This window comes from Mustela nivalis (genome assembly GCF_964662115.1).
Source record: "Mustela nivalis genome assembly, chromosome: 13".
NCBI lineage: Eukaryota > Metazoa > Chordata > Mammalia > Carnivora > Mustelidae > Mustela > Mustela nivalis.
Genome location: NC_139032.1, coordinates 62,252,281 through 62,277,167, shown reverse-complemented (window position 1 = coordinate 62,277,167; position 24,887 = coordinate 62,252,281). Strand labels below are relative to the sequence as shown.

The 24,887-nt window shown below is 51.8% G+C and overlaps 1 protein-coding gene across 1 annotated transcript in view; it reads right to left on the bottom strand.

Moving 5' to 3' along the window:
• The window catches only part of COL15A1 (collagen type XV alpha 1 chain), a 101,813-nt gene that overhangs the window by 5,371 nt on the left and 71,555 nt on the right, over positions 1–24,887 (bottom strand). Inside the window, exons 22-38 of the mRNA XM_082694514.1 lie at positions 23,979–24,014; positions 22,098–22,160; positions 19,573–19,641; positions 19,428–19,463; positions 16,750–16,803; positions 16,589–16,648; positions 15,213–15,281; positions 15,058–15,099; positions 12,400–12,445; positions 10,268–10,348; positions 9,608–9,657; positions 9,404–9,505; positions 8,360–8,504; positions 5,211–5,275; positions 3,442–3,570; positions 3,233–3,292; positions 2,446–2,499 (exon numbers count right to left, since the gene is read on the bottom strand). Of these exons, the coding sequence (XP_082550640.1) occupies positions 2,446–2,499; positions 3,233–3,292; positions 3,442–3,570; positions 5,211–5,275; positions 8,360–8,504; positions 9,404–9,505; positions 9,608–9,657; positions 10,268–10,348; positions 12,400–12,445; positions 15,058–15,099; positions 15,213–15,281; positions 16,589–16,648; positions 16,750–16,803; positions 19,428–19,463; positions 19,573–19,641; positions 22,098–22,160; positions 23,979–24,014 (1,161 nt within the window). The remainder of the gene's footprint in view (positions 1–2,445; positions 2,500–3,232; positions 3,293–3,441; positions 3,571–5,210; positions 5,276–8,359; positions 8,505–9,403; positions 9,506–9,607; positions 9,658–10,267; positions 10,349–12,399; positions 12,446–15,057; positions 15,100–15,212; positions 15,282–16,588; positions 16,649–16,749; positions 16,804–19,427; positions 19,464–19,572; positions 19,642–22,097; positions 22,161–23,978; positions 24,015–24,887) is intronic.

Below are 24,887 nucleotides of genomic sequence, written 5' to 3'. Positions count from 1 at the left end.
TGCAGCCCGCTGCTCGCTCACCAAGACCACTTTCAGGCCACCGAACTTCCAGACTCACACACAGGCTCTGTCTTCCTCCTTCCCACTGACCTGAGGACCAGCACCCGAGGGACAAGGCCCTAGGGTTCCACAACCTTCCATCCAGCATGCTTCTTGTGGCTACACCCAAGTGCAGTCACCAGAGGACAGCGTCCCCACACCAGGGGATACCTGAAGAAGGGGCACAGGTGCAAGCATCCCTCTAATCCCATCCATCTCCACCTTTTTTTTTTTTTAAACAAAGATGCATAAGGAACTATCTGGAATGATGGCTGTTTCCAAATGGCAAGACGGGGGGCTTTTGTGCTCTCATGTCTGTATTTATCTAAGAGCCAGGACATTTTTAATAATGAACATGCTATCATTTTTATGAAGACAATACAAGTCCAATAGTCAAATGTTAAAAGGGTGATCTGGGGAGTGGTTGTAGTTTTGGTAAAGTTATTGGGGATTTACTGTTCCCTTCTCCATTATTTTCATTTATTGCCCAGATTTTCTATAAAATACACATGACTTTAGAATGGATAAAATACTACTTAAAAACATCCTTCAGCTGCTGCCCTAACTTCTCCCTTCCTGGCCGAACTTTTGGAAGGGTGACTTCCCCACGCGTCTCTCTTTCCTCATCTCACCTCCTATGTCCTCTCAAGCACTCGGAATCTCATTGGCATCCCCTCCATGACCCAGATATGCTCATCTCTGGCTTCTAAATTTGGAGGACACCGTTTTGTTCTTCGGATGGACCTCTTGGCATCTCCTGACACTGCTGGCTTCTACCTTGCTTGGCATTCTTTCCTCCTCTCGGGGTATGGCTTCTATTTGTTCTCATGATTCTTCCATCGGCTCCTTTCTGCTTTTGCTCTATGCTCTCCAGCCCTGCTCAGTGCACACACTCTCTTTTGGGAATCGTACCACCCTCCTCACCCAGGTCACAGCTCGGCAGAAGTCTCCTAGGTCCGTAGTACCTCCAGATCAGGCCCCCAATCCGACTCCTTCTGGGCGGCCTCCATTCACATATCCTATGGGTAGCTCAGACTCACTGTGCCCCCGAGGGGGTCCTGACTGGTGAGTGGCAACACCCCCAAGAAACATGTTTCTGCTGCGAATCCAGGCCTTGTTCTTTGAAAACATCCCAGAACCCTCGTTAAAAGGCATGGCCTTAGGCCATTCAATCTCATTGTCCTGGCTACACTCGATTCGGCTGGGAGTGGGCAATGAGCCCAAGATGACCCCTGCAGATGATCTCTCCACACAGACCCTGGACCGAGTCAGGTGTACTGGGCTCTCCAGCTGCAAGACCCCCTGGAGCTGGGACCAAGGTCAGTGCCACGACAACCCAAAGTGGCATGCGAGCTTGTGGATGTGACCTATGTCTGCGTGTTGGGATGGGAGTGGAAAGGCGGCAGGAAGAGAGAACCTTGCAGAAGCCGCCCTGTCCCAGCGCGGACAAACAGCAGGGGCAGGAGTCCCACAGGAGTCCCAGGAAGTTGTACTTCCTGCCGTTGAGTTTCAGGAGGTTCCTGCAGTGATCTAAACACCTTCACTTAAGCTCATGAAGGAAAAGGGGTCAGCACTGTCATTCTGGCAACACAACGACCCTCCGGAAGAAAAGCAGCACCCTTGACGATCCAAGCAGAAACCCGGGCGTCGTTCCCGATCGCCCTCATCCCCGCTGCTCCATATCTGTACCAGGGACCAAATCTGTCACTCCTGCCTTCTTATTTTCTCCCCAATCGTATTTTTCTACGTGTTCACCGCTGTGATCCTGGTTCAAGGAATACAATAGCCACCTGACTGTCTTTGGGCTCCTGGGCCTGTCCCTTCCGAACCATGTGTACACCGTAACCAAGGTAATCTCTGAAATGCCAATCTTAGAGACTCTTTTCTTGTTTGCGACCCTTCAGTAGCTCTTCATTGCCCTCTGGAATAGGTCAAAGCCCTTAGCTTCACTTACAGGCCCTTGCCCTCTGCAAACTAAACTTCTCCCTTCTCTGCCTTAAAACCTGCCTCTTCAGCCAGATGAAAAAACCTGCTGTTCCACGAATGCCCAGTACCTCCCCCTGCCTCCCGCTGTTCCAAATCCCCTCTGCCTCGAGTATGTCCACTCTCTCCCACCCCCCTGCCTCTCTCCTGCTCTCAACTCTCCTTTAGGTCTTAGTTTAGGGGCTCCCTCTAATAAAGAAGGCAGGAATTTTTGAGGTTCCTTGTTCCCCCAGCACCCAGTGTGTGCCTCGCCTCAATGACTTACCAACTATCGTAACTCCCTGGTTTTTGGGTTGCCCCCCCTGCTAGTCTCTATGCATCTTGAGGGGAAGGGGGAGGGCTCCAGGCACAGGGCGGGGGAGTACACATTGGTGGACACACACCCAGCACCTGCAGGGGGGAAAAAGCATGAACCGTACTTACAACAGGTCTGTCGTAACTGACACTTGAGAGCGGCATCAGCGGAGGCGGATGTGGCTGTCACATAAAAGAGGAAACAAATGGTCCTGAATAAGCATCCAGTCTGATCCTCAGCACACACCAAGGGGCGACTGTGATGCTTTGCATTGTCTGTTATTGTCTCCAGGACACTCTTAGGAGTTTAATGCCTCCCCCTCCTTGGGTCCCCCCTCCCCAACCAGGAAGACAGGATCCTCAGGAAGGGAGGGAATATTCTCCAATCTTTTACAGAGAACACAGAACTGAGGAAGCAGAAGACCGTGTCTTAGAACCAACTTATTCACTTCAACTCAGAGCCTCTGTTTCCCCGCAAGGCAAGGTGGGGATGGCAAGACGTGCCTCAGGGGGGTTGCTGCAGGGCCAAAAAAATGGACAATGGAAGTTCCTGATGGTCTTATCAGGCAAAGAAGTCAGAGTGCAAAAAGTAAAGGGCTCTTCTAGAACACGTATGCCAACCACGATTTCACAGGGGAATAAACTGAGACCAAAAGGGGTTGGAAACCCCTCATTGCCCAAGAGGATTTAGCTACGACATGGAAATAGCAGGCCTCCACCCTCTGGGTACGGTTCCTGCTCTGCTCTCCCATGAGAGCATTCTGTTGGCATTTGGGAATTTCTGGGCTTCCGCCAGGGACTAAACCATGCAGAGCTGGCTGGGCAGAGGTTGGAAAGCTTGGTTCTGGACACCGAGGGGGACTTCGTGGATGCTGATGAGCAAAGGCGTGAGAAGGAAGGCAGGGCAACTACTCACATTGCTGGAGAGCGCGGGGGGTGGCGGGCTGTCGGCAGGAATGGGGATCAATTCTCCCAGCTGAAAGAAAACAATACGTTGAAAATGAAACATCAACCGGAGAGTGTCAGCCTAGTTTCAAAACAGAAAAATGGCATTTCCAGGGGGTAGATCATTATTTTTAGAGGGTATCTGCAGGCTGCTTGTTAAAAGGAAGCTTAAGAATTTACCTGTAATTTCTTCCAACCATCTCGGACTCGAATGAAGAACTCTGTGCTGTCCCTCAGGTAGATGAAGGTCCCTTCAATGACCAGATGTGCTTTCTGCAGCATGTCATCCATGGTGCTAAATGCTGTCACCTGTCAGAAAGTTTTCCATTCCCAACAGTGCCGTTATCACTAGAGTAGTGGCAGAATTCCCCTCACAGGCAGTGAAAGGCTCTTTGTGCCTTTGAGACATATGTAACTTCATTAATAGCCAAAGGACATTTCTTTATGAGGAAACAAAAACACCAATTAGCTCAGAGCACAAATTGGAACTGTAATGAATAAAGGAAAATAGGAAGATGATATTCTAGGGGCACAAAGACAGTTAAACTATACAGAAGGTTATCTTTCTTGGGTCTTGGCATCGGCAAAACCATGGGTACATTTTGCCACTTGGATCTGTATGATGGCTTGGTGGCTGTGACGTTGTTAAATGAGTTTAACTCCTGCTAGTCCTTTTTTTTTTTTTTAGGATTTTATTTATTTATTTGACAGAGAGAGATCACAAGTAGGTAGAGAGGCAGGCAGAGAGAGAGGGGGAAGCAGGCTCCCTGCAGAGCAGAGAGCCGGATGCAGGGCTCAATGCCAGGACCCTGGGATCATGACCTGAGGTGAAGGCAGAGGCTTTAACCCACTGAGCCACCCAGGTGCCCCAACTCCTGCTAGTCCTTAAAGAGTTTCAAGTTTGCTTTCATTTGGAATAAGAAACGCAAGCCAGTGGGCCATTCCACTTAGGTCTGGAAAATTTTTGCCCAGTTGGGCAAAAAAGATTGTACAATTAAATAGATTTCAATTACAATAAATTGTAAAATTGTAAAAATTAAATAAATTAGATTTTATTTTTATAAAAATAAAAAATTAAACAAAAAAGTTGTAATATTAAATACATGAGAGGCAATGGGGGTCTGTAATTTCTCCGTCTAGAAATCGTCTAGGAAAAGATCAGCTGTCCATCTTGGCCACTCTGGGAGCAGCCACAAAAGTGACCAAAACCTGCTGAGAGGCATCATACCTCTGAGAAATATCGGCCAAGAGAGCCTATATTTTTTCATCTTGAGTGAGAAAGAGCATAAAAAGTTAGTTTTCACCTAGTCTTGAAAATCATGACATTGGGCATCAAAATGGCTTAGACATGCCCCAAAGTCACCCAATGTCAACATTCTGTCAGCTGCTGGGTGGTTTTTTCCCTTTGACAGCTACATTTTTCAGCTAAAATCCAGCCAAGATCTCAGAGCATTCCCAGGACTCTGGACATCCTTGCGAGGTGTTTGTCCCTCTTCCTGGGCATGATAATCATCTCTGAGCACTCGCTACGCTTTGGGCCCACGGTGTGCAGGGGAACAAATGTACGAGAGATGTCCGGGGGAAGGAACAAGAAGGTGCAAGGACCCAGGGGAAATCTGACCAGCAGGGGCCCTGCCTTGAGCCTGCTGATACTCTGATGCTTCTGGTGTTGGATGTAATCGAATTGGTTCTTGTGACCGTTTAGTCAATTAAGGATTAGAAGGGTGGAACCAGAGTCATAAATGATTTTGTATTCTCTCCTCTTTTTACCTGGCAAGTCACCTAAAGACACCGTAAAGAACCTCTTTACGTGGAACTGTACCAATTCTATGGTCATGGAGACCTAATTCTTATCTAAAAAGTGTGCCAGCCCCTACACCCCATAGCTGAAATTCTAAGGAAACCCAGCCAGAGCAGAAGGAGAAATGCGCAGTGGTAATAATACTGACCAGGTTTCTGGATCCAGGAAGCCCTGGCTGTCCTGGAGGGCCGGGCGGGCCGGGAAGGGCCACAGCTAAGACAAAGCAGAAAAGAGAAGTTACAAAAAGGCACCCTCTCCACAAAACACCTCAGGTGTCGGTGGGGGCGGTCGGTCACCGAGGGGAGCCCTCACAGCCCCATTCAGAGCACTGTGGAGCCCTGAGCCTTGCAAGCGCAGCTGGGGGGCTGTGGGCCCAGCCTGGGACTCCGCCATGCTGACAGGTTTGGGAGAGAGCCGGGCTTCTAGACAGTAACTCCACATGAAGCCACACTAGGACTTCCTCAGTTTCGCAAGTGACTGCATCCCTATTGTTTCTGTTGTTCATATAGGACAAGTCTGAGTGGAGTTTCCAAAAATGTCTTGAGGAAACAACAATCTCCCTGAACCCCTGCTTCCTCACCTGTGAAACGTAAACCAGCCTTTCCTCTTCCCCTAGTGAGAACGGAGAAAAGATCGAAACCAGGGATGTGCTTTACACAAACGACACAGGATCCCGCCAGAGGTTCGCAGTGTCTGAAGAGTCAGAGCCCTCTTCCCTAGAAAAATCCTCGAGCCCGTGCTCTCCTTCTACCTCTCCAAACCCCGCCCCCCACTCCCACCCCCAAATCTGCAAAGCTCTTGGCAGTTCAGGATGTTTTGGCAAGTTCCCAGTAAAATTATCCTATGAGATTGCTCCTGGGCAAGGAAGTCCGCAGTTCTGACATAGGACTGGAAAATCATTACATAGATGCTGAATGTCCGGTGAAGAGAGGGTTGGAGGACCTGGGTTTGGATCTCAGCCAAGTCCTTAGGATGATTTGTGACCTTGCACAAGTCTCCTAGCCTCTCTGAGGCTCAGTGTCTTCATCCATGAAATGAGTTTTATAATAATATCCATTCCCTCTCCCTCCAGGGTCGCTGCGAAGATTAAGTGGGCTAATTGATAGGACATTTTGTACCCGGGGATGGCGTGCCCTAGGTGCGACACAGTCCTTCGTCAGTGGAGCGAGGAGACCTGAGTGGCTGTGAACAACAGATTCCCTGCGTCCTGTAGTGTCCCTCCTCCCGCCACTGCTGCGCATCCCCCAAGGTTATGTTGGCTCCTCTGGTTTCATCTGCCCAGCAACTTCTTTCTTTCTTGGATGAGGATCCTCACTTCCTCTTTCTCTTGAGATCTTCCTTCCCTACGACCCCCCACCATTTGGATTCAGAAGGCACCGTCCTGTTCTCACGTGATCCCACCTTCTGGCCACAGGTGACTGGCCCAAAGCTGGGCATCGGGGCCAGGCCAGGTTGGTCAGAATTCTTCCCTAGGCCTTCTCCACCCCAGGACCTTTCAGACTAAAACCGAGAAAGAAGGCCAAGATTTCTAGCTGAGCGGTGGAAAGTCTGAGCTGTCAGTAACCATATTTCCCACCGTGCAGGGGATGTGGTCTGTGGTGAAGAAACGTGAAGCTAGCACACAGAGAGAAGCCGAGACCGGAGATGGCCAGAGAATCCCTGCAGGGGTCGAGTCCCCGGTTCTAGGCTGTGCCTGAGGTGAAGCTGTAGGCCGGGCCCTCCCACAAAGAAAGATTCACCTCCTTCTTCACATCCAATAAATTTCCCTTCTGCTTAAGCCAGGTTGAGTTACATTTCCATCACCTGCCGCCAAAACCCCCCAAAAGCCAATCCCAAAGCCACCTCCTGTGTAAGGTTCTCCCTGATGTCCCTGACACTTCCCTTCCCAGGGGTCCTTTCGTCACACATGGCTCGTGCCGGTACAAACAACAAAAGTGACACACTCATGCTCTGACTGCTGCTGAATTTCCACCATGGGCCGGGAGGCAGAACACGGGCTTTGGAGCTACACTGATCTAGGTCTGCTTCCCATCAGTGCCCCTAATTAGCCATGTGACCTTGGAAACATTTGTGGGTCTCACTTTCCTCATCTGTGAAATGGAGATGCTAGTACTTTCCTTGAAGGGCTCTGTGAGAATTCCATGAAATGACGAATGGAGTGCTGGCGCTTAGTGAACGTTCAGGAAAGGGAGATTTTCCTCTACTTCACCTGTTTGTTGTTTGAGGGAGTGAGAGACCTCTGGGTAGGGAGAGTTTTATAGAGGGTTTGAATCGACACTTGTCCTCGAGTCCCCTGAGGGCCGGGTATTGACAAAGCAGCCAAGAAGTTCCCACCCACACATGATAAGGTGTTCCATGTCTCTAGGCTGTAGGGAAAGGCGAACAAAAACCAGCGCAAGCTCTCTGTTCATGGCGCTGGGCGCTGTCTGGAATAAAACGGGTAGAAGACTAACAAGGGTGGGTGGCAGTGAGCAGACACCGGGGCCGGCCTGCGCTGCTGGAGGGGCTGCAGAAACAGGGTGGCCACTTTGGAAAGCAGGTCAGCAGGTCCTCAAAAGGCGAAACAGAGTGAACACGTGTCTCTGGCACCTGGCAAGGCCAGGCCGAGCAGCACACCCCCGGGAGACTTGAACACATATGTCCACCCAAGAATGCGTATGCGAATGTTCCCAGCAGCATTATTCCCAATAGCCGAGAAGCAGAAACAACGCGGTGTCCAGCAGCCGAGGAGCGCAGCAGCAGGAGGTAGCGGGTGCACGCGGCGGACTGGCACTCAGCCCGAGTGAGGAAGGAGGAGCTAGGGCACACTACAGCACGGTTGAGCCCAGAGGGCATCACACGGAGGGGAGACAGCCAGACACAGAAGGCCATGTGGGGTGTGAGCCCTCAGACAGGACAGGCCCAGAGAGGCCAAGCCAGAGCAATAGCAAGTACACTTTCGCGTGCCCAGGTCCGGGGCGGGGGGTGGGGGGAGGAGGGCAAGAATGACTGCTCATTGGTGCAGGGTGTCTTTTGGGGATGATAAAACGTTCTGGAATGAGAGGATATGGCAACACGACCTTGTGAATGTATTAAAGTCCACTGAACTGTACGCTTTGAATGGGTAAATGTTATGGTGTATAAATTATACACCATATAAATTATACACCAGTTTAAAAAAAGAGAGAAGAAAGGAAAGCCTGTCCAGGAAATAGCTCTCTGTCACTCAGTGTGGCCCGGACATGCCACTCAGCTAGGGCAGCTGACCCTGAGCACAACAGCAGGGAAGCATGAAAGACCACGACGCACGGTACTAACCTGCTCCAAGGATCGCTGGGGGTCCTGGTGGCCCTGGGGGTCCTGGTGGTCCAGGGGGTCCAGGTCTTCCAAAGCCAGGAGGCCCGGGCAGGCCAGGAGCCCCTGGGGGTCCCTGGGGCCCGATGACAGTCTCCCCTTTCTGGCCCTGTCAAGGCAAGAGCACAGTAACAGAAAAGAAAACGCAGCATCACTCTCTAGAGGCCCCAGCTGTCTCTGTAGGTTGGTTAAAAGTCAGTAATTAGCCTCCATGCCAGGCACAGCTCTGGCAAAAGAAGAGCCAGAGGACAGCAGCCCAGTCATCATGTTCCATGTCCATGTCCATGTCCATGTCTATGCACCGTGTCCAACTCCACAGAGCCCTGGAGTCAGAAGGGCCCCAAATTTGCATTTCACAGATTGGGAAACTCAGGCACAGAGAGAGGATGGGGCTTGTTCAGTGTCCAAGCGAATTCTCAGCAGAGGAGGAAGTGGACCCGTGGTCTCCTGGCTCTGCGGGGTCCACCCTCATGGTGAGCTCTGGAACCAGAGTATGCTTAGGGCTCCTGAGGGTCATGATCCGGTCATTATCTCACTGGAGGTATAACCTGTATTTCTCTCCTGTGAGCTGGAGAAACTTGGCATCCTAAGAAGACCGAACCTATGTAGGGTTTCCTTCTTTGATGACATTTCAGAAGAATCAAAGAGCCCCCCTCCTAAAGTATCTCCCTCCCCTTCCCTTCCGCCTTCATTATCTGATATGTTCACAATGAGTAACTCCTTGGGTTGAGTGAATTTTCCACCATTGACGTGAACAAGGCAATGTGGTGAATGACCTGGAAGTTGCTGGAATGCATATGGCCATAGCCTGCTCCCTTTCCTCCATGGATCTTGACCAACCTCCCCATCAGTAAAGAAATACAAGGGAGGGAGGCCAATCCCCAAGTCCTGTCTCCAGCTTGTGGTGCTGTGACAGACCCTTGACTCTCCAACTGCCTGGTCCTTCTGGGGGGCTTCAGGGAAGGCTGGGCTCACTGAGGCAGATGGCGAGCAGAAGTCACTACTCACAACCAAGCCGGGACTTCCTGGCAGGCCTGGAGGCCCCGACACAGAGAAGTCACTGTGAGAGTCTCCTTTTTCTCCTTTGATCCCCTGGTCTCCATTCTCCCCCTGCAAGCCGAGAACATTCAGTAAGAATAAGAAGAAGCGGTCTATGACCTAAGCCCAAGCACTCGGAAACACCCGCCAAATGTCTGGTAGAGAAAAACTCACCTTCAAGCTGTTTAGAAAGTGTCTCAGGTAAGCCGGATCTACGGGAGGGCCTGAAAAGGAAATGCTGTGTAAAATTCACAAGTATAACCTCAGCAATTCAAAACCAAAAGTCTCCAAGGGGCACCTGGATGGCTCAGTCAGTTGGGCGTCTGGTTCTTGATTTCGGCTCAGGTTATGATCTCAGGGCTGTGAGATCGAGCTTCACACTGGACTCTGTGCTTTCCTTCTCTCTCTATTCCTTTCCCTGCTAGCATGCCCCCCTCAAATAAATAATCTTTAAAATAAATAAATAAATAAGTCTCCAAGTTGGCAACCATCATTATTCCCTAGTGGAGGTGACCTCACATTGGTTTAGCTCACAGAGTAGGCGCTGGACTTGGGCCCTTAGGCTGGGCCCCACAACCCGGACACTGTGGGATCCTGGGCATGTCCCTGGCCCTCTGTGGGCCTTGTTTTGCACAGGAAGCATGAATGATTGGAACTGGTCTCTCCTGCCAATGTTCCATCACATGTATGTGTGGCCCATGACTGGGTCTCTCTAGAACTCCATGGAGCTTGCGGTCAGTGTGGTAGTAAAATGTGTCTTACTTTCTGGCTCAGTCGGTTGGATTTCTCATGAACAAAGATCCAAGGCAAGATCCAGAACAAGAGTTGGAATACCTGGTGGTCCCTGGGCCCCCTGATCGCCTTTTTCTCCTTTTGAGCCGGGAAGACCCCAGGATCCTTTTTCTCCTTTAACACCTGTCATCAAACACATATATGTTCTGTTTTGTTTAAAAAAAAAAAATGGAAAATCATCTTCATTCTATATAAAATGTTTCTGAGACAAGTTTTCACACTGAGCCCCTTTAGCAAAGTCCACTCAATAAACAAAGGCCTATTGAAGGTATGAAATCCTTTGCTAAATGATGGGGAGGGCAGAAGTAGATACATGAGACACAATTCCTCACCTTGCAAAGCTCTGTCTGCCTGGGGAGATGGATATATGAAGGATAACGCAAGGCAGGACAGAGTGAGTGCTAAACTTAGGGGCTGTAGTGCATGGTGGGGGCCCAGCGGAGGCTGCCGGTAACCCTCTCCTGGACAGCTGTATGCACAAAGCCTCACAGGCTCAACACCCCGTCAAGCTTCCAGTGCCATCTCCTCTCTGCCTGTGCAATACAGTGGTGCAGGGGAGGAAAGGACTCTCTCAGGGGTGCCCTCAGAGGACACCAAGGGAGCTAAGTATTCCATGTACAAAGCTGGAAGGATCCCAGCTGTGTCCCCCACCACCATCTCTTAGGACTTATGAGAAGCGACCTGTCTCTCCAACTCTTTCTATGGAGGAGAGACAGGGAGGGAGCCTTCTGGAACTTCAGCATTGGGGAAGGGAAGCAATCCCCTGTGCCCACTTTGATGGGTGGGGGAGACACCAGATCTCTGCATTCCTAGTTCCCAAGAGGTGTGAGAGATAAACAGAGCAGTACCCTTGAGCCTAGAGATGGGGCTGGGGGCTCAGGCTTCTCAGCATGGGGGAAGGGGTGTGAGTACCAGAGGCATGATGCCGCCACCCTGGCCGGGGGTCAGCAGGGAGATGCAATCTCAGGGCGAGGGTGGGAACGCCTCCACCCACCCATGGTGAGATCATATGCAGTGGTGAAGCCCCAGGAAGGGGCTACTGAGCTCCCCACCACGGATGAGGGTGCTCACCGCAGGGAGCAGAAGTGACAGCCACAGTAAGTAGCAGGACCCACGCTTACCAGGTCCTGTCCAGAAATGTCTGTTTCCTCCCCCTTGCCTCCCAGAGTGGCTCTATGAGGACAGGGAACCCCCAGGGATCTGAGACAGCAAATCCAGGCCCACGCCGCCTCCCCAATGTCCACCTTGCACTGGGGGCAGGGGCAGAGCCTTGAACTGGACCTGAGCATGGAGGGTCAAAGCCGTCTGGTTTTGCAAAAGCAACAGAAAAACCACGGGGCCAGATATCATCAGTGGGACTGCTGCCTGACAGGCCATGGACAAGAGAGGTCAGTCTTGGGGGGAGAAATGACCTTTACCCATTTAAACAGCAAGTGTTCAGAGATTCCAATCAAAAGGGGGACAAGCAGGGAAGTGGTGTGGGGACAGGGAAGCAGAGTGACTGCTCCCCTGCAGGCTCCTGTCTCCTGACCTATGCCCTCTGTGGGTATCTACTAATGAAACACCCAGAGCCAGCGCCTCTCACGCTCTCCTGCGCACAGACCTCCAGGAGGAGCTTAAAGGGAGCCTCGGATGAGCAGGTCCGCAGTGGAGCTAGAGATGCTGCATTTCTAACGTGCTTTCCGGAAGTGCTGCTGCTGCTGGTCTGAGAACACGCAGAAGCAAAGGGCTTCTGAGCTCCCATGGCCCTTCCCTGTATTTGTTCCTCACACACTGCATTATCATGGTTCTTAAAATAGTTCCATCGCATGGGGTCTAAGGGCCTGGGTGGCAGGAACGGCGTAGGATTCCCCTGCCGCAGCCCATCCCACAGCATGGGGTTCTGTCATGAGTTATGGTCTCTGTGGATGTTTTACGAACAAACTAACAAATGCACAGAGTACTTCCCGCTAGCTAGAAGTCCCACCAAGATGTACAGAACATGCAGATGTGTGACAAAACCACAAGAGGTGCCCAGCCCCACAGCACTGTCCCCGCGACCCCTGCTCCCAACCACACGCAGCTAGATCTTCCCAGTCATGAGTCCAGTGCTGGGAGTGGAAACCACCTTCTACAGAGCTACAAGAGTCTGGAAAAGTCCCACAGAACCATAAGGTGAAGAAGGGACACTGTACCATGAAAGGTGATGAGTTCTGAATTCCCAGGATGTGAGATGTCAACCTGGAGAGGAAGAGAGTCAAGGTCATAAGGCACCCTGTCATGGAGTCAGGCCCTTCTTGGGTTCTCCCAAACGCTCAGCTCCCCAGTAGCCCTCACTGCATAGGCCAAACCAGGCCTTCAATGTGGAGGGGGTGGGGGCGGTGGGCACCAGAGGCCTGGGAGACACTCACTGGCTGGACAACTCTGCAAAGGGAAGGCACAAAGCTTCAAGATAACAAATCGTGGCCAACTATGAGGGTCCTTAGCCTCCTTTCTTATGATTTCGTACTGATTCACGCCAGAGGTCAAGCATCTGAGTGAGCGATGTTCACGGTCACAAGGCTGAGCCAGCCATGAGCTCTGCTGTGGCATAGGATCAAGGAAGGACATAACGAACAGGAGCTGATGATGGGAGTGGTAATTAATAAGGGGGATTAGCATTTGGTTCAAGGGCTCTTTTAGACTCCATATTTGGAGTCAGGGGCCGGCCCCCAAGTTATCCTAGATAATCACTCCTTCGCAGTTCATTCCCAGACTCTTGCATTTTCTCATCTACAAAATAGAGCTACCTGCAGCCCTGCTTTTAATACCCAGCTTCACCCTTTGCCAGCTGATATGTAGAATCAAAGTGACCACTCTGGTACCGGGATCCTCCTGCTTTTGGATGGAGGGTCACGAGCTGCTCAGAGGTCACCAAGAGAAGAACAGGGGGCATGGATGGGAACCCCTACAAACAACACTTTGGAGCTAGGGAAGAAGGCTGCAGTGCGAAGCTGATACCATGCAGCTACACCGATAGGGTTCTCCACTCCCAACGTGGGCAGACACTGTGGTGTCAGAAAGGGGCTGAAAGGGGCACCTGGGTGGCTCAGTGGGTTAAGCCGCTGCCTTTGGCTAAGGTCATGATCTCGGGGTCCTGGGATCGAGTCCCGCATCGGGCTCTCTGCTCAGCAGAGAGCTTGCTTCCTCCTCTCTCTCTCTCTCTCTGCCTGCCTCTCTGCCTACTTGTGATTTCTCTCTGTCAAATAAATAAATAAAATCTTAAAAAAAAAAAAAAAAAAGAAAGGGGCTGAAAGCAGAAGGGGCTTATAGCATGATGGTTGTGGACAGAGAGCAGTTCTCCTCCAAGTGTCCATTTTGAGAGCTGATCCAGAAAGGTCCATGGTGTCCAGCCAGACAATGTGAAATCAAAAACTCATCAAAAAATGCTCTGAGCTCATCACTGGTTTCTTTTCAGGGACCTCATGACCCCAGGGGCCATGGCTACGGCAAAAGGTTCTAGTACAGGCTGTGGTGACAGCAGTAGCATATTTACAAAGATCTCCAAGTTTGCCGAGTGCTGACCCATGGTTGTTCCATTGACCCCTGCAACCGTGTTAGCGGAGAGGGGCTTTGGGCACAAACTCACGGGGTCCCTAGAGCAAACAGGCTCTCCTTCTGTATGATAAGGAGGCAGGATGCAGCCGTCTCTTGGAGGTGTCCCTTCAGGCCGTCACCATAACATGACTTGGCTTCCTGTGGTCCTCATGGAGATCTGGGAGGCGGCAGGCCCCTTGGTCATCTTAGTGGGTCCTGTCATCGGCCTTCTAAGCCAGAGTTCCCAGGCCCTGGGCTGCAGACTTGTGTGCCTCAAAGTTTTGACACAGACAGATGTCCAGGCAAACACGCAGCCAGACTGCGTCATTTTAAAGCTTCTGACCCAAGCCTCACCACCACACCCAATAAGCATCAATTATGAACCCACTGCAAGGAATCTTTGTAAACTGACATCTGCAAGCTCCTGAGAAGGGAGGCCACGCCTGTCTAGCTCACCCCTGTGTCTCCAGGGCCCAGCAGAGTACTCGGCTCTGGGCAAGTCCTCAATAAATACTTGTTGAATGAATGAGAAAGTGATCAAACATGGTTCTGTGACTAATGCCTGTGCATGGGGACAGTCCCTCTCTCCCTGACCCTCCCCATGGAAACAGGACCCTCCCAAAACAGGGAAGTCCTCAGCGACAGTGCCACTGCCTAGCTGGGTGACCAGGCACATGCCTGAATCCTGAAAGTTACAGTGTCTATACCTGGTGCCTGATGGCCAGGGGACGAGAGGGACGACCCCAGCTTGTTAGGACCACAGACCTGGACAAGTCAGGGAGCTTGTCTGAGTCACAGTTTGCTCACTCGCTACAAAGTGGATGGGAGTGCTCGCCTCTCTGGGTTGTGTGCTATGCAGCACCCCAGTTAGGAAGGGACATCCCAACTCAGTTGTAGGTCTTAGCCCACAGCTCCTAATGCAAAGAACACTGATTGGAATTGCTATATTTTCCCATCGATACTTTTAAAGGGTTTGTCTTCCTTCTTACTGGGCGGTTCCATGCAGGAAGCTGATGTGGTTACAGTAACAAGACACTGCTTTCCTGACCCCAAAACAAGGAACACTCTGACAGCACATGCACCTTTAGAAGACCCAGTATGTTTCATTGCCACCGTCTGTTTTCTAGAAGCTTCCAGCCAGTTACTTCGGGGTGATGGGAGATATCGAAGAGGATGTCCTTGGACTGCAAGGGCTCAGGACAAAGACTGGTCACCTCCTCTAGGTTGCTTTCTATGCCCCAGTCTGGCCCGTAAGGCAGTGACTCCCCATTACTTACCGGCGTTTTGCAGTGTGGCCGGACTGGTATGGGGAAGACAGCCTGTGCAAAATGAGAACAACAGAAGTGAGGCCATCAGGACCCCCGACTCCAGCTTAGGCCAGTCCGGGGTCATTCCCGCGGAAGGTCTCCCTCCACCGCCCCGCTCAACTTACTCCTTTGATGTTAACCACAGCTCCAGGGGGCCCCGGGGGGCCTGGAGGACCAGGTAAGCCAGGCGGGCCCTGAAGGGAGAAGAAAGGTCTTTTCTGAGTTCTGGTTATTGTGTGCACAAGTGATGTGGGTTATTTCCTCCAGGATTTGGGGACACGACGCGAAAAGAAGAGTCCTCTTAAAGTTCACCTCTCCCACAGGTAGGCCTGACACTTCTAAAGAGCACGACTGCCTCCAGGACTCCCAGGGCATCTTTATAGCAGCCCATGGTGGGGGGAGGTGGGGGTGGGCAGCAGAACAGACAGTCTCCCTGGTTTACAAATGGAGATAGAGGCCCAGAGAGGGGAAGTGACCTGCTCAAGGCCACACAGTTGGAACTCAGGTTCTAACTCCCAGAGCGGGGCTCAGCCAACAACAGAACCCCCCACCTCTCCACCAGCACATCCCTGGTATGGGGTGGGGGGGCAGGCGGGGTGGGGAGGGTCCTTCACCAGACTCGGTACTGGGGAGAATGTATGTAAAAACTCTTCCTCAATAGCAGAGCTATTTTCAAAGTCAGGTCAGCCCGGCCTTAACACCATACAAAGATTTCTTGAGCGTGGATTGGAAGCAGGACTGCTCAGCAGGAGGGGCGAGGTTCTGACCACAGGCATGAGGAGTCTGGCCTGCTCGGAAGCCACACTCATTATCCTAAGTGAAGGCAGGAGTGCCTGCTTTCCCTAGCAGCGGCAGCGGCTTGACGAGCTTGAGCCAGTCCCCACAAGCTTTAGTAAAACTACATTCCTGATTTCCACACATTCAAAGGAGAGACAGTGTGGCGCCAACAAAAGGAGACTTAGCAGAGAGTGTGGGACACAGTAGGTGCTCAATAAACATTGACTTCCTTATTGTAGACCCTGGAGCCTGCTGCTGTCCCCCATGTCTGCCCTCTTGGGAGCTTCCGCCTAAGAAGGTGACTTCGATACCAGCTCACGAACACGTCCTGAGCCCCTAGAGATGGGCGAAATCCCAGGACTGGGTATGGAGGGAAGACAGATTATTACCCCAGGGTCAGAAGACTGGGGTTGGAGACCAGATTTCCTGACCACATCTGGATTGCTTTCTCTCATCTCTGTCTTGGATCTGAACAAGGAAGCTTCTGTTCCACTAAGGTGTTCTCAGGGACACGGATCCTCCTGAGGGTGAGCTGGAGGATGGGGAGGGGTTGAAGGATCTTTGAAAGGCAATGGAGGAAGGAGAAAAACACTCCTAAAGATTCTGTCTGCAAGCCCCACTTGCTGGACCTGGCACACTCTCGGTCCTCCTTTGGGTACTGAACTCAGGGCTCTATCCCACAGGGGGTGGGGGGAAAGGCTGGGACAGTGGTCACGTCACTCACCGGCATCATGATCCCTCTGTCTCCTTTGGCGCCCTTGAGGCCATTCAGTCCCGGGCGACCCTGAAACCCACAGGTCATGCCTTAGTTAACCCACTCCCCAGCAGCTAGCCCAGCCCACGCGTCTGCCCCTCATGTTCAGTGGGAGGAACACCGACACCTACAGGTCGTCCGGGAAGGCCAAACTCTCCTTTGTGTCCAGGCGGTCCTTTGGGCCCCTAGAGGCAAAACAATTACCAGATTAGAAAGAACAGAAAGTCAAGAGCCAAGGCGATGGGGGCCACTGGCCTGCCTTCATGAGCAGGGGTGAGGATGAATCACGGAAGGGAGGAAGGAGGACAAGAGCCTTATGAAGTAGCCACCTGCCTGTCCCCTTTCTCCCAGCCTCTCTGCTCTATTCTGGGACCACCTGTTCCACCCCTTACCTCCCCTGGAGCTCCTGTAGGCTCTGCCCCGCCCCAGGCTCCCAACCCCACCCTTTCCGTTAGAGCTTAGGAAAGAACAAGAGATCAGGAGCTCAGGGCCTTGAGCCCCAGGTAGCTTAGAAGCTGGATCTATGCTCTAGGTCTAGGTCCCAGGACATGTCTCCAACTGGAGTAATGTAATCCTGCCTCATTCCTCATGTCCGCCCAGCCTGAGAACCTGCCCCAGGATTGGGCTTCTGCCTTGCTCCTACTCTCAGGACCAGAGTCTTGGGCTAGCGCCCCGATTCTCCAGAAGAGTCCTTGACCTGTGGACCCTTATTCATTCCAGCGCTGGCTTTCTATGTCTTCATCCTTCTAGAGACACAGCCCTGTTCCAATCTCCTGCAGGAACCCTCATGCCTTCTGGCATCTGGGAGATCCACGATGCATACGACCTCTTCCCAGAACAGGCTCTACCTCCAGTCTGCCCCTCCCTAGTTCTGTAGGTGGGTCTGCCCTGTCTCCCAAGGGAATGCCTAGTTTAAGCTAAGCCCCTTCTTCCTGCTGCCATTAACATATATGTTCACGCCCTGGAAACTGGCAAATAAAGCTGAGTGGAAACACGCTCTGAACATAACGGACCCAGCCCACATTACTCCTCATGAAAGAAAAGCAAGAACAGAAGGAATCACAGGGCACAGGCCACTTGGTGGTATGTTCTAGTGCAGAGCTTCTCAAATGTCAGTGTGCCCGGCATCACCTCAGGTCTTGTCAAAATGCAGACCCAGGAGGTCTGGGGTGAGGCCCAAGGCTTCACATCTCTAACAAGCTCCCAAGGGGTGCTGATATGCTGATCCATGAGCCACAAGCAACATGGCTCGAGGGAAATTGTACAGGAAGTGTAAGCTGTACAGGTCATGAGGGCCACGGCTGCCCTATTAGGACCTTTATGCAAATTAGGAGGTGCTTCCTTCCAATCTGTACTTGGCAAGCTGTGCTCACACCAGACTTCAGTAGGAACCATCAAAGCAGCCATTCCCAGAAGCCTGCTGGCCACCATTGCTAACCACCACTATTTCCCATGGGACCAGATGATAATAAGTGGTTAACCAGTGGTGAACACAATACTCCCCCAGTCTGCCTTAACCCACAGTTTCTCCTCTGCAGGGCAATCCATTCTGCCTGACTTAAAGGACCAAAGGGCTCAGAAGGGCCTTGAAGGATGCACCTTGGAGGTTATGGCCCATTCATTCACCGAAGACATGTGTCTTTGAGTCCTTTATCCCCAAGCCTGAGGTCCAGCTTCAACTGAAGAAACTCTGGGGGCAAATCTTCAGGCCAAAAGGCTTCTGAAGAAACGCTTCCTGGAGGCAGTGGGAAAACCCTGAACATGGAGTTTGACAGGCTTGGTCGAGATCCCCAGTGTACCATTTACAAACTGTGTGACAGATGGCAGGCTCCTGACTCTCTTTGACTTCAGTGTCCTGGTCTCTAAAATGAGGATTCTGATAGTCACCCTTCCAAGTGCTGAGGATGAAATGAGATGGCGTGAAGTGTTGGTGTGTCTGAGCCACAGTGGGGGGCCCTACACCTCAATTTTCTTGTTCTTTAGTGGAGGGGGTGGAGACTATGACAAGAGAGGCTTGTAGTTCCTTCTGGAGAGAACTGGCAGTTTCCAAAACCATTCAGCAGCCCAACTGGGTTACTGATTCCCAGAGCAAGTAAGGCAGGAAGGGCCCTATCATATCACCTCGTACTAATCCACTACCTTTCCCTTACTGATGGGAAAACAGAAACCCAGAGAGAAGTGGACTTGCTCCAGACCTCATGACAAAGGAGCCATGGATCCACAACTAGAATCCGAAAAGCAGAGAGGCTCTCTGGGATTCCTTGGAGGGGCTCCCAGGGCAATGCTGGTGAGCACGGGGTACCTGCACAGCACCATCCTGGCCTCCCCACCTTCCTGGACACGTGGCTCGACCACATTTCTGAGTGCGCCCTCCCCACATCCCACCCTAAGCATCTGAGCTCTTTCTGGCCAGTAGAATGTGCTAGAGGTGATGTTCATCACTTTCCATGGCCTCTTTCCTCTCCCTAGTCCCAGCCTGCCAGTTGGAAGATGCCAGTGTGGTCTTGAAGCACCAGATGGTGGAGTCACAGGATGGAAGCTTCCTGGGTCCCCTAGTCACAGCTTGGAGGGAAGGGGAGAGGCCCGCCGAGGAACCACCACCATGGGCTTGGCAGGAGTGAGGAACACGCCTCTGCCATGTTAAACCGGGGAGACTTCTACTGCTTTACAATTAGCTTACCCTAATCCACACGCATCGGGCCACCTCCTTTCTATTTTCACAATGGGGACAACTAAGTCTAATGGGACCCATGTATGATAAACCCTTCAGCCCCCAGACCAGACCCGGCGGAGGGGCGCACTGGCTTACCATTGGTCCCGGGGCTCCGTGCTCTCCAGGTTCACCCTAAAGCAGGAAGACATGAACTTGTCATTCAGAGGGCCACAGTCCATGGCGGGAACAAACCTGGGATGCTGACACAGATGGTTGCCTTCAGGGTCGGTGACACAATTACCTTTTTCCCCTGCAGCCGTTCCAGCGGAATGTCCCCTGTCAGGATGGCACCTGGCTCTCCCTTCTCGCCCTGCAATTCAGAGAACCTTTGATGACATGGGGCTCCTCCTCACTGCCTGAGCCCCACATTCCTGTCACCCTGCCCCACCCCTCCAGCCCCACCGCTTCAACATAACCTGGGTCTGGAGAAAGAACCACTAGCAGCCTCCTCAGGGTTATTGCCTCCAAACACCACAGGACCAGGCAGGGGTCCTGCAAGCTCCCCCTGCCCAGGGCTCCCCAGTGTTGACAGATCTGCATTGTCATCCCCTACCCTCCTGGGACCAGCCTGACGAGGTCCCCCCCAACCTCTTGCTACACAGCACCCCTCTGAGAACCTCGGACTCCCAATTATTTTGTGGCTTTCTTTCCTAACAATTCTTATTCTTGTTAAAACATCTGTAACTGGAAAAGAGACAGGTGAGAACACCAGGAGCCTCTCTCAACACAGAGGACTTGTGTCTCCATGTGGAACTTTGTCCCCAGTGCCAGGCTCCCGGGCAAACCTGATCGGGCAAAGTTATCTCAGCTGCCGGGAGCTCGGGGGATAGGGAGACTGGTGGCAAATCCCACCCCCAAATCCTGTCCTCAGCAGAGCCGTCTCCTTATCCCAGGAGGCTGGTGGATAGAAGATACTGGTGCACAGAAAAAGCTGGTGGAGGAACCCTCGATACCACCCTGAGGCTTTGGCTCCAAGCTTCAGCGCTGGCCCCTGGGGGGGAGGGGCTGGGCTGGACCCCACTAAAGTCTCCCTCCCACGGGGCCACAAGCAGCCAGGACAGTGATGCCGAAGCAAGCAGAGCAGCCTCTTCCCTCCGTCCCCCTAAGCGCCCACCTCATGTTCAGCTCTTACCCCTCCGCCGGTGAGGGAAGGCAGTCCTGAGCACGGCAGCAGCGAGAAGGACAAGCACAAGAGCGTTAGAGGCGGAGCGAGAGAAAGCCCGTTTGCTGTGAGGCCTGGCAGCTGGCTGGGCACCCTCCCAGTTTTCAAGATGGCAGGAGATTAGGGGCGGCCATGGCATGTAGATCCCTCTAGAAACTGTGTAAGGCAAGAGCCACTCTTGCTTGACCAGGCTTCCTCCCAAGCCAGAGCAGCTGCTTGCCAAAGGCCCAAGGCAGTGAAAAGCATCCCAGACATTGCCCCATGTGGCGCCAAACTTAGACCCCCTTCGTCCAGCACACTGCTCCCCCTCCCCCCAAGACTGTGGTTCAACAGACATCAGAGCCTCTGTTGGGGGACCAGGGTCGGGTGTTGGCGGGGGAAAGAAAGAGAGAAGCTTAATGCTCCCTCCTTTTGGAGAAATAACCACCCTCTGTGACTCTCAAGGCAGGCTCCAGGGCTGCTCCTACTGGCTTTGCACAGACCTTCGATGCAGCAGTGGACATATTTTCTGTCGGCTAGTTGCACGTCCGTTCCTCCTATCTTACTTCTGTGTCCCTAGTGCCTACTATGGGAAACTGGCTGGCACACCCCAGGGAACAGAAATGCGGCGGATGAGCACACAAATGGATAGATGAATTAATGACCCAGTCCCCAGTCATTTGCAATCTGTGTAGGGATGTCATTCTCCACCTTATCTATAAAAACCAAGTGGGGAGTTAATTCTAAGAGGCAAAGGTGGAAGGGTATAAAGGTCCACTCTTTGTCCTGGGAGCTCCAAGGACATGCTTTTTATTCCAAAGCTTTTGGACCAAGACTGCCGTCCAAATGCAGAATGCCTAGCTTATAATTTCTAAATGTCAGCATTCATTGTACTCATTAATTATATATTTTTTATTCAATAAATGTCTTGACTGCCATCTGTGTATCAGGACCCACGCAAAGCACAGAAACTATAGAGAAGAAACTGGCATGTGGCCTGCCCTTGGGGAGTACACACTCTAATGCAGGGGTGCCCAACAGGGAGTTAGACAAAGCACAGCACCTGTGACAACAACACTCAAGGGCGTGTTGAGATCTTTTCCCAATCCGAGATGAGAATCCATTTCTCCTCCCATGGCCCACCTATACCTTGGAGGACCATGGAGATTAGAAAAGTTAAGAGCTGGGGACTGATGGCTAATAAACACAGAGTTTCTTCCTGGCATGAAAATGTCCAAGAATTGGGTGCACCTGGATGGCTCAGTCTGTTAAGTGTCTGCCTTTGGCTCAGGTCATGATCCCAGGGTCCTGGGTTTGAGCCCCGAATCAGGCTCCCTGCTCAGCGGAGAGCCTGCTTCTCCCTCTCCCTCTATGTGCTGCTCTGTCTACTTGTGCTCTCTATCTCTATCAAATAAATAAATAATATCTTAAAAAGAAATAAAGAAAGAAAAAGAAAGAATATGTCCAAGAATTGGATAGTGGTGACAATCCTTTAAGGGATAGCTTCTGTGGTACGTGAAGGATATCTCAGAAATTTTACAGAAGTTAACAGTGACTTTCAGCCATTGGGAAATACTTGGCCAATTCTGGAGCGTGATGTCACTCAACACCCGGCTCCCTCTTACCTGTTCTCCTTTCAGTCCTGGAAATCCAGGCACACCGGTGTCCCCTTTTGGTCCTCGAGGGCCCTGGAAGGAATCATCAGAGGCTATTTTATGGTTTATTAAGATTAAAATACTTTAGCCAAGTGGAATTATTTTTTTTCAAAAAGTAGAATATTAAGGGTCATTCTGCTGGTGGGAAGAAATCCCCATGAGCCAGGAAGCCGTGATCTGGCAGGGTCTGGCAGAAAGAAGACAACACTGAGCAAAGGCTTCCTCTGACAGCCGCCACTGGAACAGCCTCATCCTGCTGCCTCGGGTGGCCCTGTGGGTCCTTCCAGGCCATCCCGTAGCCGGCCTCCACCCACCATTCACCTTCCGTGACTCCTACTTCTTCTCTGGCTCCCTACCACTTATGGGGCGAGATCCAGGCAGCCCAGCCTGACACCCAAACCCAGCCCAGACAGCCTTAGACCTCACCCCCTTCTCCCTGTCACCCCACCAGGGTGAGCCTTTCCCCTTCACCTCTGGGCCTCCGCCCACGCCTGTCCCCCTGCAGGAAGGCCCGTTCACCCCCTTGAGGAGCTAAGTTCTGCACACCCAGCCAGAGCTGACCTCTTCTCAACTCCAACAGACTCTCAATACCTGTGACGATGACTCACAGCCAGATGTCTGCCCCAAAAAGGCTCACACGCTTTACTGCCATGAAACTTTCCACTAGTCCCTGTCCTCTCCGCTGGGGTAATGGGTGAGTTATGCATGAGAGCAGTGGCTTTCAAATATTTGTGATTACTATTTTTTAGCGATGAAGCTCTCTGCCATCCCTTTTCAAACAAGACTTAAATGAAAACCCAATATATAAAATATGTCAAACAGAGCTGCTTTATTGGAAGCTGCCTTTGTGGCCTCCTCTTTCCTCCCTAGAGTGGCCCTGTAGGCTCCCTCAGGAACGCAGAACTACTCATCTAGAGGAAAACGTATTCTGGAACATGCCACCAGTTTGAAGCCACCACGCCGGGGCTCAGAGGTGTGGCCTCTTTTCCTAACAAAGAGGTGTCCTCCTCGGCTGCCGCTCTCTCCTGTGTCTAAGGGTTACTTCATACGTATTTTCAGTGTCATTTTCGGATATGCTCCTTTTACAAAACGTAAAAAGTTCAGAAAAGTAAAAAAGAAACAGAAAAAGAAATTGCTTATCATCCCACCATGAAGAATCAATTTATGTCACAGTTTTGATAAATTCCCTTCATTTTCCCCGAGACCGTGTATAGGCCTGCTGGCAATGGGACGTTCCAGAGCTGTAGTGTCTTGGAGAAATCATGTAGATTTCACTCTGGAGCCTTGAGCTTCAGCACATGTTCCAAGTTCTAGACAGAACTGATCAGTTTCTACACAGAAATGCATATTCACCTTCCACAATGGAAACCCCAATGGGGTTTCCTATGAACTATTGGACTTCCGGTCTATGATTCCACTTCCCCCATCCCCCATCTCACTTTAGGAAACTGATCTGCTGGAACTGTATCGACCGTATCTATCTATCTACCGACTGAAATGTTTGACTCATCCACTTGCATTCATAGAAAGCCAACCACGGGGTCTGGTTTCCGCTGGTACTGTGGAAGAGAGAGATAAGACCCAACCTCCACAAGCTGTTCATGGTAAAATTGAGGGAAAAAAAGACAAGGACACAAATAACTGTTATTCAGGGCAGAAGAGCTGAAAATAAAGCCTATGGGTCTCAGAGGAGGAAAGGATCCCTTCACGTGGGGGCCAACGAGGACAGGTTACATGAACAAGGTGGCACCAGAGCTTGGTCATGCAGAACGAGAGTGGCATTCCACGGGGAAAGAACAGAATGAACACAGCCCCAGAGCACAGAGGGAGGAGGGCCACTGTGGTACTTACTGGAAATCCTGGCAGCCCGGGTATGCCCTCCGGACCCTGTGACATAAGAAAAACCAAGCAGATGGGTGAGGAGTAGCATTTCCAGCAGGAGGGAGACCAGCAGGAATGCGGGGCCTCAGGGCCCACCCCTCCCAGCACCTCCCAAAGGCCCAAGCATGTTCCGTGTGGAGGACCCCATGATCCTCTCCTAGACGAGGATGCCGAGGCCCGGGAGGAGAAGGAACCATGCAGAGTCACATGGCTAGTTAGTGACAGAGCCAGAGGGAGCCCTACTCCCTCTCTACCGCCAGGGAGGACCTTATATTTGAAGTCGCTGACTCCTGCTCTGGGAGATCACTCAGCATCAACCTCAACTTGTGTTCTTGAGAATAAGCCCCTCATTTCTGAGGAGTGGGCCCGGAGAGCATACTGAGATATTTATGGGTGGAAATGGGGGCGTTTGGGTGGCGTTCTTCTCCCTCAGAGAAGAATAAACAGGGTCTGGTTCACTACACATTGGTCAGGGCTCTGTCTCTTGACCCGGGCACCCACATATCCATTAAAGTCTGTGAGTGTGACACAATACATAAAGAGAGAGACAACTGGAAAGCAACACATTTCTCAATGCCCTGTGCGTACAGGGGGGTGGGGAAGCACGAGGGTGCTGGCTGAGACTTGAGTCCTGTCAGGGAGGGAAGGTCCTCTGAGGAGGACACTCTTGGCCCTTTGTTGGGACTGAAAAGGACCCCTGAGGACCTGGATTTGCTAAGGTGGGGGCAGGGGGGACACAGGGATTGGCAGGGAAGGTAGATTCTAGAGGTGGGCAGAGGGAGAAGGGGCGGGGGCAGACAAGGCCCAGGGACTCTCAGAATGGAGAGGCCAAATATTTCATTTGAGCCTGTATATTGCTTTAGTAATAACCCACCTAAT